The sequence below is a fragment of the Strongylocentrotus purpuratus genome, unplaced genomic scaffold (genome assembly GCF_000002235.5).
Source record: "Strongylocentrotus purpuratus isolate Spur 01 unplaced genomic scaffold, Spur_5.0 spur5_scaffold_15, whole genome shotgun sequence".
Classification (NCBI taxonomy): Eukaryota; Metazoa; Echinodermata; class Echinoidea; order Camarodonta; family Strongylocentrotidae; genus Strongylocentrotus; species Strongylocentrotus purpuratus.
Genome location: NW_022145600.1, coordinates 11815917 through 11828439, shown reverse-complemented (window position 1 = coordinate 11828439; position 12523 = coordinate 11815917). Strand labels below are relative to the sequence as shown.

At 35.9% G+C, this 12523-nt stretch overlaps 1 protein-coding gene across 1 annotated transcript; it reads right to left on the bottom strand.

Moving 5' to 3' along the window:
- Window positions 1–12288, bottom strand: LOC105440095 (N-acetylglucosamine-1-phosphodiester alpha-N-acetylglucosaminidase-like). The gene is made up of 8 exons (XM_030985947.1): window positions 12121–12288; window positions 10913–11389; window positions 10356–10495; window positions 7895–8003; window positions 6354–6482; window positions 5158–5360; window positions 930–1106; window positions 1–275 (listed from the first exon to the last, which is right to left on the bottom strand). Exons 1-8 carry the CDS (start codon window positions 12258–12260, stop codon window positions 1–3), a joined length of 1650 nt encoding a protein of 549 aa, XP_030841807.1. The 5' UTR covers window positions 12261–12288.
- Window positions 12289–12523: the final 235 nt, after the last annotated feature.

Genomic DNA, 12523 nt, shown 5'->3' with positions numbered 1-12523 from the left:
CTAAGTACTAGATTTAAATTCATCAAATAAATCCATTTGTTTAGTAGATATTTTTTGGTGGACATGTTTCCTTGGGACGCTGTACCCATTGTCACACGGCACGGTGGTGCACGTGCAGGAGTAGCGAAAGCACAAGCTGATGAAGTTGCAGAAGATGCTGACAATCGCCACGGCAACCGCTATGATGAGAAGCACCGGGAGTTGGTCCTCCAAGAGATGTTTGCCAGAAACCAGTCCTACATTTAGGATGATTCTGCTGGCAATGCTCTCCCCAGCTGCAATGAGAAAAAGGATGAGATTACAAAAATCGTTCTTTGTATATAAATGTAAGAATGTACAATATACTAGCTATTCAACTTTTTGAAATAATGATCAAAGTACAAGTCGTTAAAATGTTCATACATGTCTCGCCATATGTTTCACTGTATTTATAATAGGCTTTCTTAACATACTTAACGTTACGTTTTGTCTTACCCTGTTAATAAAACTTATATGAAAAGGTTAGACTTTAAAATAAAAATAAATCAATATTTTTTCTTTTTCCAATGGTAATCTTTAAACAAAAAATATAATTTCCAGCACTACGTCCAGCATATAAACAAATACAAAAGGAGATATTAAACTACCAATTTCTTTAAAAGTTTCTTTTTTTTTTACTTATTGTATTTACACGTTTTATCGGTTTCATTTTCCCAATGTGAGCACCCATTTTGTATTCAAAATAACAATAACGATAATAATAATGATAATAATAATAACAACAACAACAATACTACTAAAACTACTACTACAGCTACTACAGCTACTGCTACTAATGATAAAAATTAACAATCTACGGACAATCATAATTTACTAAAGTGGATTAGTGAGAAGTCTTTCTTGACTAAGGTAACTCGGCCCACTTGGATTACAAAAGAGAACTAACTTACACTCTTGGCAAATTGTACCAGTGTAGCCTGGAAGACAAGCACATTCTCCGCTGACCGGATCACACGACCCACCGTGACCGCAGTCACAATGATAGCTACATTCCTGGCCATACCAACCACTGGGGCAAGTCCTTGTGCAGTCTGGGGGCAAGTAGCCCGCGTCGCAACGACATCCATCTTTGGTGTGATAAAAGAATGTGAAAATCAGGCTCGGTGTAAAAATGTCAGAGGAAAAAATGTCAGAGGTAAAAATGTCAGAGGAAAAAATGTCAGAGGTAAAAATGTCAGAGGTAAAAATGTCAGAGGAAAAAATGTCAGAGGTAAAAATGTCAGAGGTAAAAATGTCAGAGGTAAAAATGTCAGAGGTAAAAATGTCAGAGGTAAAAATGTCAGAGGTAAAAATGTCAGAGGTAAAAATGTCAGAGGTAAAAATGTCAGAGGTATAAATGTTAGAGGTATAAAATAAAAACAAAAGCATGTGACAAGTTTGTTATGGTTACACCCGGGTTATATATTAGGCTTATCGAAAAAGAACAGCGAGGGATATTCTGCAGTCGTTATTTCACCGCTGCTTTATTCTCCACTTTCCCAGTTTAAATTTATTTACCTTTCGGCCCCAAAATGTGACTTTTTGCTCGATTATTGTCGAAGGAAGACGGGGGGGGGGGTATTCTTCTTCTGGGGCACGGTAACCCGGCTGCTCTCACCCTTCCTCTCATATGCTTTGCTATATCCTTCCGAACAGTGGTCAATGCCTAGGCAGAGCAGGCAGACTAATGGGACATGGTTTCTACTCCGAGTTTCGCGCCTTGCACGCAGTCATCAGGCAACTGATAGCATTCTTAAAAGTACATGGTTATCCTACAACCTTAAAGGGAAAGTCCATCCCCAAAATAAGTTTGTTTCGATAGATGCAGAATAATAAGAAAATCAGGTGAGTGAAAGTTTGAGCAAATTCTGAATGAAAATAAGAAAGTTATGAATTATTGAAGTTGTGATCAATCAAATACAAATTGGCAACTCTGTGACTTATTATACGAGCTCTCCTTCATTTGCTTTGTGCATAATATTCCATAAAATCATGTTTTCTTCGTTATTGATGACGGAATATATATTTGTTCCTCGCAGGGGGAGTATAGAAACATATTTGCAATTATTATATTTAGGGTGCATGCATGGTTGAAATTTTTCTTGAGGGAAAATGAAAATTTTAGATTTTTTTAGTACTGAGCAAATGGAAGTTGAGCTCGCATGATACGTCACAGAGTTGCCAATTTGTGTTTGATTGATCACAACTTCAAAAATCCTAACTTCCTTATTTTTAATCGGAATTTGCTCAAACTTTCACTGACTTGTTTCTCTCATTTTTCTACTCCTATTAAAACTAACTTAATTTCAGGGTGGACTTCCCCTTTAAATCGGTACAAATACCCCTAAAATAAGACTTAACTAATAAAATACAATTGGAATTACTCATGAGTATTCTTATTATATTGTATTCAGGTATTGTAGTCTTATTGTATTGTATTGCTCTTATTTTGTGCGTATTTGTACCAAGGTTGTAGAGGAATCATGTACTTTGACGAAAGCTATCAGTTGTCTGATGATCGCTTGCGAGGCGTGAAACTCGGAGTAGCAACCATGCATGTCCCATTAGTCTGCCTTATTCAATATTGATATACCGGTATATTATGCTTTTGTATAAGCAAATGGTACTGGTACACTGAGCAAACTTCTGGGGGAAAGGATTTCTAAAATCGAGAAGTTTGGCCATGTTTTATAGGCTGAGTTGTCGCTCCATGGTGTAATCATTAAATAAAAAGAAAAGTCAGTACAGCCCACAAAATAGGAACAGATATCTATGACCCCCCCCCCCCCCCACTTCTCCTTCACTTTTGAAGATTGTTGGACATTTCAACTGCGTGGCAATGACTACTATTATATGTAATTTCCAATAAATGCATATTTCCGACAATTCCACTTTCTTGTGGGCTTGGTATTTTGATACTCTGAAAGTAGGGTCCATGCTGAAACAAAGCAGAAAGCCATGTTATCAGTGCTAACCGCACCATCACATTCCCGAAGTGCTCACGTTGCAATAAAATATTGTCGATTACTATTGCGGTATAGAGTAGTCTGGGAAAAATCAATAAGCAGCTTTGTTACTCCGATACAAAGCAGCAAGCCGCCCATGTTACATCAATTAAAGAGAAGGTTGAGTTCTGGGGAAAGGTGAACAATAATGTGTGAGCGTTTGTTATCATTCTTATTATGCAAGTGTGGAAGAACATCAAAGAAAAAAGTTATTCCCTAAAAATCTATTTCATATGACTTCATATCCCAGATATGACAAGTAACAGCTTTAAAATGAGGCCCGATAATAATGTATGCCATATGTTTGTGTAGTCCCATATCAATATCTTTCTGTGTACCAAAGATTTTATCATTTTGATGACTCCAAAACCTTGCACTACACACCAATACTTACATGTTTATGCTAGATGATCAACCTTTTCTGATTGCTTCCACACCGTTTCTTTCACAATGCAATCGCAAGACCAGAACTCAACTTTATCTTTAAATGCCAACCGCACCATCACATTTTAGAGAAGCGCGCGCTTTGCAGAGGTTCGGTTTAAATTACATCGTTATTTATAATTGTCGGAGAGTTTAAAATGGGGATGAGCTTCTGAATCGAGACGGTCTTTTACTTTTTGGAGTGGGTTTTTAGTTTTCGGAGCGACTTTTTACTTTTCGGGCGACTTCTTGTTTTTTCTCATTCTTACTCCACTTCCTTTGCCGCCATGAGGTGCTAAAAGCTTTAGCAGAGTTCGGGGCGCCCAGCCCTTATATGTAACTTTTCGTGATTCCTCGTGATTATGTAACTATTTTGTACTAAATGCACTACTCACTTTAACACTTGACTTTTGTCGAGAATTTTCATTTCTTCGTTTGGTCTTTGTTCGTCTCTGGAATGTTACACGGGCTATGTTGCAGGCTGCCACCGGCCAAACCGGTCCGTTTCACAAACATTAACACATCAACCAATTCAAAATATCAAAAAATGTTAGACATTCATTATATGCAAGCCTGATCACAACAAAATAAATTTCAAAATCTATTTTCCACATTGTATTATCCTCGGGACATGTACGAAATACAACACACAGCCATTTATAAAATTTACATTATGGAAGAAAAGAATATAATAGACTAGCCAATGCAGTAGCAGTACGTCTCAACATTCTGTGTGATAAAAGTGTTGAGATATTATGACGGCACTCATTTTTTTTGCTTGTACCTCTGACATTTTTACAACTGACATTTTTTCCTCTGACATTTTTACCTCTGACATTTTTACCTCTGACATTTTTACCTCTGACATTTTTACCTCTGACATTTTTTCCTCTGACATTTTTACCTCTGACATTTTTACCTCTGACATTTTTACCTCTGACATTTTTTCCTCTGACATTTTTTCCTCTGACATTTTTACCTCTGACATTTTTTCCTCTGACATTTTTACCTCTGACATTTTTACCTCTGACATTTTTACCTGGCACCGAAAATCAGTTTAAGGAGAAAGACAACCTACAAAATTGTTTCTTTAAGGTATATTCAAATGATGTGGAAAACTATATCATTTTTTTTCTTCAATTGCATGTCACGGCAAGTGGGGCTAGAATAAGGAGATATGTGCAACACTTATACATTTCTTATAAGATACAAAATGTAAAAGCGTATTACACTTTAATTTAATTCAAATATACACCATGGTATACCGCATCTTAAGTAAATGAGCTTGTATGAAGTTTTAAAGTCAAGAAGATACACATCTTCATACTGCAAATATTATTTCGATAGAAGAAATTTTCTGGTTTCCCAAGCAAATCTCTTGGACTGTTCATGACCAGTATTTTGATAAAGCCATGATTGCGTGTGGGTGACAATCTCAAAACATGAAATGAAGGTGATTATGGTAAGTAGGCATGCAGAAAAGTGTTTTTTCAACACAACTAATCAGATGAACGTCATAAAGGAAACTAGATTTCATATCAACAAGCTACCATTCACTTGGTTTGTATATTACCCCCCCCCCATACATTTATCTACAAGAATTCTCTATCTAAAACTAAATGATTTGTCTACATGAAACTTATTTTAGATAAGAATCATTTACATTTTTCTCGAAAAATAAAAAGTCTTTGTCGAACATAAATGTACATACCTCTATTACATATGCCTTGCCCACTGCAGTTATGATCTCCACATTGGAGCTGGTCACATGACACCCCATGCCAGTTGGCATGGCAACGGCACTCTCCTTGGATGCAGTCGCCATGGTTATTACAGTCTCTGGGATCGCATCTCGGCTCATGGACACAGAAAATGGTGGATACTTGCCTGGGACATCGGTAGGTAATGTCATGGCTATGTTGTAAACATAACACACTGTGATTATGCACTTCACAACTTTATTCATAATACCTGAACTATTGTAAGTCATGAATAAACTTATTAATATCTTTGTATGCACGATCTACCCCCAATGATACATTAAATGACAATCATACTTTATTTTGGTCAGTGGAATATCACTTATTTCTGTTTATTTGTTTTCTCCAAGTGATTTCTCCCTTGTAGCACTACTAGATTATACCATGGATAACATATTATTATAGGTCCTCTGTCTTATTATTTGTCCAGTTTCGTTCAAACTTTCACCTGTCTGCTTTTTTGATATTTTTCAGCTTTCTTTTAGTCAAGAGTAGTTTGTTTTTAAGGTTGGATTTTCCTTTAACCTTCAACAAAAAATGAGGAACCATTTCTAATTTCATCTGTACTACGTTGACTACAAATCTGTAATTTGATATTAAAGCTCTCTTTTCAATACCAGTACGCTTGTTTCTCTACATATCGTGATTTCTCCGTTTTTAATGGCTTTCCGAATTGGCATACAATATTTACTTCATACACTGATGTACATTTGCAACACCAAAACTATAACCACATTTACAGCCTTGTATCAAATAAAATGATAATACTAAACATGAAGCATGAGTAAACCTGATCAGATAAAAGGGGACCTAGTGTACACGGATATATCGGAGAGGACATCCGGTCCAAAACGTGATTAAATCACATACTGATATATGTGAGCCTATATGCTCAAGGCCCTGTGGTTCATAAACTTATCAATTAGGGACTTTTAGATTGAGTGGACGAGAACACGACGAACGCCGACTGATCATGCGTGTCAACGTACTTAACTGCCCATGTTGTGACAAATTTGCTTCAGCCAAGTAAATGCGACCATTTCAATAGATTTTAGCAGTTATTGTCACTTGCTTCTGATAAAAGGTTGTTATGGAACAGGGCCCAGGAATTATTGGAAGTGAAAAAACGGAGCAACCATTCACTCACCAAGGATCGGATGGGTGATTGACAATAGTTCCGTTAACCACAAAGGTTGCCGATCCACCTCCGTCAAAATTAATGGCATTTGTTACTCCGTGAGAAAGAAGCCATTTCGCAAAGGATAACAACGACAGCCTGAATAATCAAACGGAAAGCGAAATTAGAATAAGGGAGTTTACAGATACAATCTGCGCATGGGCAGATAAAGGTCATTTGTACCAAAATGGTAAAACCCACAGAGATGAATACTGGATATGCGCTCATGAAAGTTATATGTAACATTACTCATGTATGCACCAACGGTACATTCTATGATACGCAGGTGGAAGTATTCTTTTCAAGAGGTCAAACAAAAGGTATTCATGAAGCACATCTAGGACTTTGGCAGTTATTATTCTAAGATGCTCAAAGTGGAACTTCTCCGTTTGTAAAAGATCTGTGGATATGTGGTCATTTGTACCATGTGCTATCTGTAAACTCCCTTATTTGGTTGATAAACTGCATGGATGAGGTATCAAAAGCTTTTTGTGAGATTATTTGGCCCTTCTTTGAAAAAGGGAACAAAGTAAGAAGGGTTTTCCTGCAATGAAACCGACAGCAGACTGATAACAGACCGAAGATAAAATTCATTATTCATCAATTGCATTGTACCGTAATTCCTTTTTAACCAAATGTACCGGTATCACGAGCAAAGAAAGCAAACAATTCCCTTTGATACCATATGTTACTCCAAGTATTAGTTATATACCGTTTAATTTATGAAGAAAAAAACAAAAATTCAGCTATATTACCGTGACAAATAATGATAATAAATAATGTTGATGATGATGATGATTATATTAAATAATAAATAATAATGATAGTAACAGATAATAATGATAATAATAATAATGTTAATAATGATGATGATAATAATAATGATAATAATATTTATTTTAAAAAAATAAACAAAATAACAATGATATATTTCGAATTCTACGCAATCGTACATTTTCAATATTGTTGTAAATCCATTTATTTTCTTATATTATTCTACTATGTTATAACGATATATATATATATAATATATCCGTGTTTCTATATGACTTCATCATACATTTGCTACAGTGTATATTATCCGTTGATATCATTTTCTATTGTATTTTGTTCATGTGCTTTATGTAATGCCGACAAATTGAATTTCCAAATGGACCAATAAAATTAATTGAAATCTGAATCTGAATAAACGCCATATCTCGTTTGCATCTCGAGATGCGAGTGAGAATGCAATACACATATTATGAACATTATGCCATTTCGAGCTTTTACAACTTCAGGATGTGTACTTTTTTCAGAAGTAAATTATCCTAAGCAATAATGGTAATGTTTCTTAGTGTTTCTAAGCTATACGCAGTCGATACAAAAGAGGAAAACTGTTGATAATGCAAGCGTAACAGGCTACTAGCTCCAGAAAATCTGCAATTGTTATCTATATTTCTAAGAAATTGATATTAAAGAAGTAAACCCTAAATTCGCTTTAAAATGACATTTCAACTTCTGAGCCTTACCCCCTCTTCAGAGTCTGTCCATCTATAACCGCAATGACTAATCGTCCCTTTTCATCACTGCCCACAGCTACTCTCGCTGAAAGCATGTTAAAGAATAAATCCACACTACCTGGAAAATGCAAGACATCATTCATTGTTACTATCATTCAATACAGGTTGAATGCCCACTTTGGTTTACATGGTTCACTTTGCACACAAGTGAATGGAGAAATAACTGGAAATTGTGATCGACTTTAATTTGTTCCTATATATAGCAATTGCTCCGGGTTTTATCGTTTGAGTAAAAATTACAGGGTTTAAGAAATGCTTAGGGTTTCTATTGGGTTTTAGGTTAGGTTTAGGATTAGGGTTAGGGTTCGGCTTAGGTTGAATGTTGGGTCCAGGGTCAAAGTTATAAATTTGGTTTGTGTAGGAAATTGACATACAGAGGCAGTAGATTTTGTTGCAGGAGTATGTCAAAGCAAGTATCAATTTTGGTTTTAATTATAAAATTATTCCCATTGGTGACCTTCAACGGAGCAAATGTCATTTCCAAATTCGAGAAAAAAGTTAGGCTTATTCAGCGGCTGGCTGAGTCGTTGCGAAATTTTCGGACCGATTTATAAATGTTAAACTTGAAAAAATCCTGCGTACGCGCCTGCAGAGGCAGTAGATCAAGTATTGTTGCAAGAGTATGTCAAGCAAGTATCAATTTTGGTTTGATAACATATTCACATTTGGTGAAGCACTCAGTAATTGTAAAGAGTTAGGCTTATGGTTAGGGTTTTAAGCAAATTTACAAAAGTTTCTTGCTATGAAATGGCTGTCCGTAACAATTAAAAAGAGCTCAAGTTTATTGTTTTTGCAGTACGGTGAGGTGATGTGCAATTGCCCAACCAAATGTTTGTAGATTGTCTCCATTGTTTGTGGGAACTCTTTTAGGATTTGGTTTTGTATAAGTGTGATTTTCTCGCAGCGATTTTAAAATATTTTATTGTTTTGTACCAGAGCTCTTTTTCAATTTACCAAAGCACTTTCAGAGCTTCCGAGAGCTAAATCACTCACCATTCCTGTATATTTGTTCACTCTTTATACCACACAACAAATTATACCAACAAATCGAATATACAGGGGTTCCGGGCAATTTGCCCCCTTGGGATTGAGATATGATTAAGTTCAAGTTAAAATGTTGTCAAATAATTTGGAAATCTGAATATACTTTAACATCAAATGTATAATTGCTTTTTACTTCATGTTTGGAATAATCGAAGCTAGTAGGTTCTCCACTTGAGACAATCATCAGATATACTAAAATCTTCAGTTATAAGTAAAGTATCACATAAAATAACTTGGCCTTTCCACATACAGTAATAATAATAATAATTATAATAATGATAAAAATAAAAATAATATTAATAATAATAATATTAATAACATTAACAATATTATTCAAATTCAATTCAAAATCATTTTATTCTTGAACATCAAATAAAACATCAGATTGTACATTCGTAAATAATTAAATTTGAACAAGAAAAGGAGGACTACAAAAAATATACACTTGAAAATAGGAAGCCTCCTTATTATTATTATTATTATTATTATTATTATTTTTATTATTATTATTATTATTATTATTATTATTATTAATATTATAATAATAATAATAATAGGCATTTCTATTGCGCCATCTATATAGAACTTCTATTCCAATGCGCACAAGGAGAATAGATAAGACATAATAATCTGAATAAGTGCCATCTTGTCAAGAATTGATTTGAAAGGCAGCCTTTCAATTTGGACTTGTAACTCTCTAATGAATTTAAAATTTCAGCTCCAGAGGTAAATTGTTCCACAGACAGTGTGCTGGGGCCAAGAGAGACCTTTCGCGGCAGGCGACTTCTTGTACTTGGGATCTGAAGGAGATGTTGATGTGATCATCTTAGAATACGAGAAGGTATGATTAGATCTTGGTGTGAATCCATTTACAACTTTCCATATCTGGTGGAATATCTTAAATTGTATGCGCTTGAATAGGCAACTAGTGCAGCTTCTGAAGGGAGAGTTAATTATGTTCAAAATTAGATCTCCAGCATGATAAAGTATTGGCAGCTCTATTCTGATCAAGGTGATCGTTTATCGAGATTATGTGGTGAGGCCATGCCAATGTCAAGTCGGGATGGGATATTATAAATGCATGTAGATATAAGCATAACAGCATTACTTAGTCCCATATCCTTCTGCAAAGCACCCACTCTGTACTTTTTTCTTTTGAACGCAATTTGAAACAGCCCTATAAACAATAGAGAAAAAATTATGTATTGAGATAGATAATTTAGTTGTGACACACGCATGTGTACATAGGGCCTACTCAAAGGTAAATTCAAGTAGCTCTAAATAGTTGCCTCCCAAATTCAATCTCAATAAACGCGACTTCTTGTGTAACTATCTCTAACTCTTACAAGCTTTGTTTATAACATACTTGCTTCCTCTGTGTCTCCACATTCTGCTTTCTTGCTCTCTTCTACATATATTTCACCGTCTCTTAGCAACCATCCGACTCCTCCTACCAGCTGGATAAATGGATTCTCTGTTTGTAATACATTTTCTTCTGATAAATACCTAGATAAAGATAACCATATCAATCTTTGGTTTGTTACTGTTTAAATCTGCAAGTGAAGTCAAATTTAATCTAATACATCAGTAAAATCACAAATCATTTCCCAAAATAATCAAGATTTAAATCAGTGACATAGACCACCTTTGACTTTTCCTCATCAATGGAGGTACATATTGCCTAAATTTATTAATCGCATTTGGTATCGCTTTTATTAAAGCACAACCAGGGACGGTAATTTGAAAACTCACTTTGGACTTTCCTTTTAAGATTCCTTCTTTTGAAGTCTGCAAGTTAATTGAGCACTAACATACCTCCAATCTTGTATTCTGATAGTTCTACCTTCATTAGTCAGAAAGATTATTACTCATCAATTATTGTGTAAACGAGATAGCTAAAAAACAGTGCCTTCTAAATCTCACCCAAAGACAAGTGTCCCATCAGCTCGGATACCCAAATGGGCATTCTGCAATCCTCCATTTGTTTGGACAAGCCTCCCATTGCTCACGACATTTCCATAGCATGCTCCGCTTCTCGGGTTGAAGAACCCAGCATTGACGGCCACCAGGCAGTTATCCTGCTTTGCAGTAGAATCGACAGTGGCCCTGTGATGATTGGTGCAACCTCCTGAATCAAAGGGCTCCAGGACTGAAACTGTCCTGGCAGGACTGTTCACCCGCACGATGTGTCCCGGAGCTCGCTCTCCGGATGGGAGGTCATCGTAAAAGTAGTTCAGATCGGTTATGGGGTAGGGGACTCTTCCCTTCTGGTCCCAGTGGTGCGCTTTCTGCGTGTGATGATCCACGTTGCCATATTTGATCTCTTGACAAACCTCTATCTGTTGATGGGAGCCATTTTTGCCAAGCTCGTTTGGTGTAACAACATCTTCACAGGGGGACCTGTAAAAGACACAGGTTTACACAATAATCGGGTGATCAAAGTTCGCCGAGATTAAAAGAAATCTGATATTCGATCTATGATATATATAATTCTCACAAATCTATTTAGTTCAATTATTACCAAATAACTAGCAACATTTCGACTACAAATTGATGCAACTAGAAGATTTATCGTCAAACAAATTCAGAGATAGCGCAATCTATAAATTCGATGTTGGATCTGACGAAAAAGTCATAAAACAACAAGACCTTATTTTGCGCACGCAAGTGTATAGCTGATTTTACTTAAAAAGCTAGCCATCAAAATAGATAATTGCATATTTTCCAGGCAAAATATCACCCACTCAGTTGGTATTAATTTCCCCTAAAATGTTGATGACATCTTCTCTCGATATGAAGATCCCTAGACCCTTGATGGTAATTCCAACTGTTTTTCAGAACAGACGCAAAAGACAGCAACATTTGCCGATCTTTTATCAATATTTTCATTATTTTCACATTTTTGATGGTCTGTTTGCATGAGTGATATGTCCTGTTCGGTTCTAGATTGTGGGCGCCTGTTAGTGTCGAGCCCTGATTAATCGTAGAGAGTTGGAGGACAAAACTGATGAAACTTGAAGAAAAACAAATAATCATCATATTTCTTTCCATCTTTATCTCGTGTTTTCTTCTTTCCGCATTCAAATGAGGGGACTGTGCCCCTTTCTCGTAGCTACGCCATTTATTATTACCAAAATGCCAATGGGACAAAGAAACATAGATACACCATCAGAGAGACGATAGCTGTGAAGTGAAAACATGGATTCCTTCCGCCAGACTCCATCCTGCTCTTTGGGGGATTCCGATGATATTCTGATTCATGGACAACCATATCAGATGGGATGCAATCAGGACTCGTACAACCTGTGAAGAAAATGGAATATAATTTGCGTATATAAATAGATTTTCAATTGGAATGTTGTGCACTTCCAAGAGTCAACGACTTGCGGATCCAGGCCCGATGTCATATTCAAACGTCCTCTCTTTATTTACATTCAATAGTGTTACCCTTAAATTGAAGTGCTTGTAAAAGATTTAATTATCATAAGTACTGTCGTAGTCTGTCAGGGGGGGGGGGGCGTAAACAAACAGGCA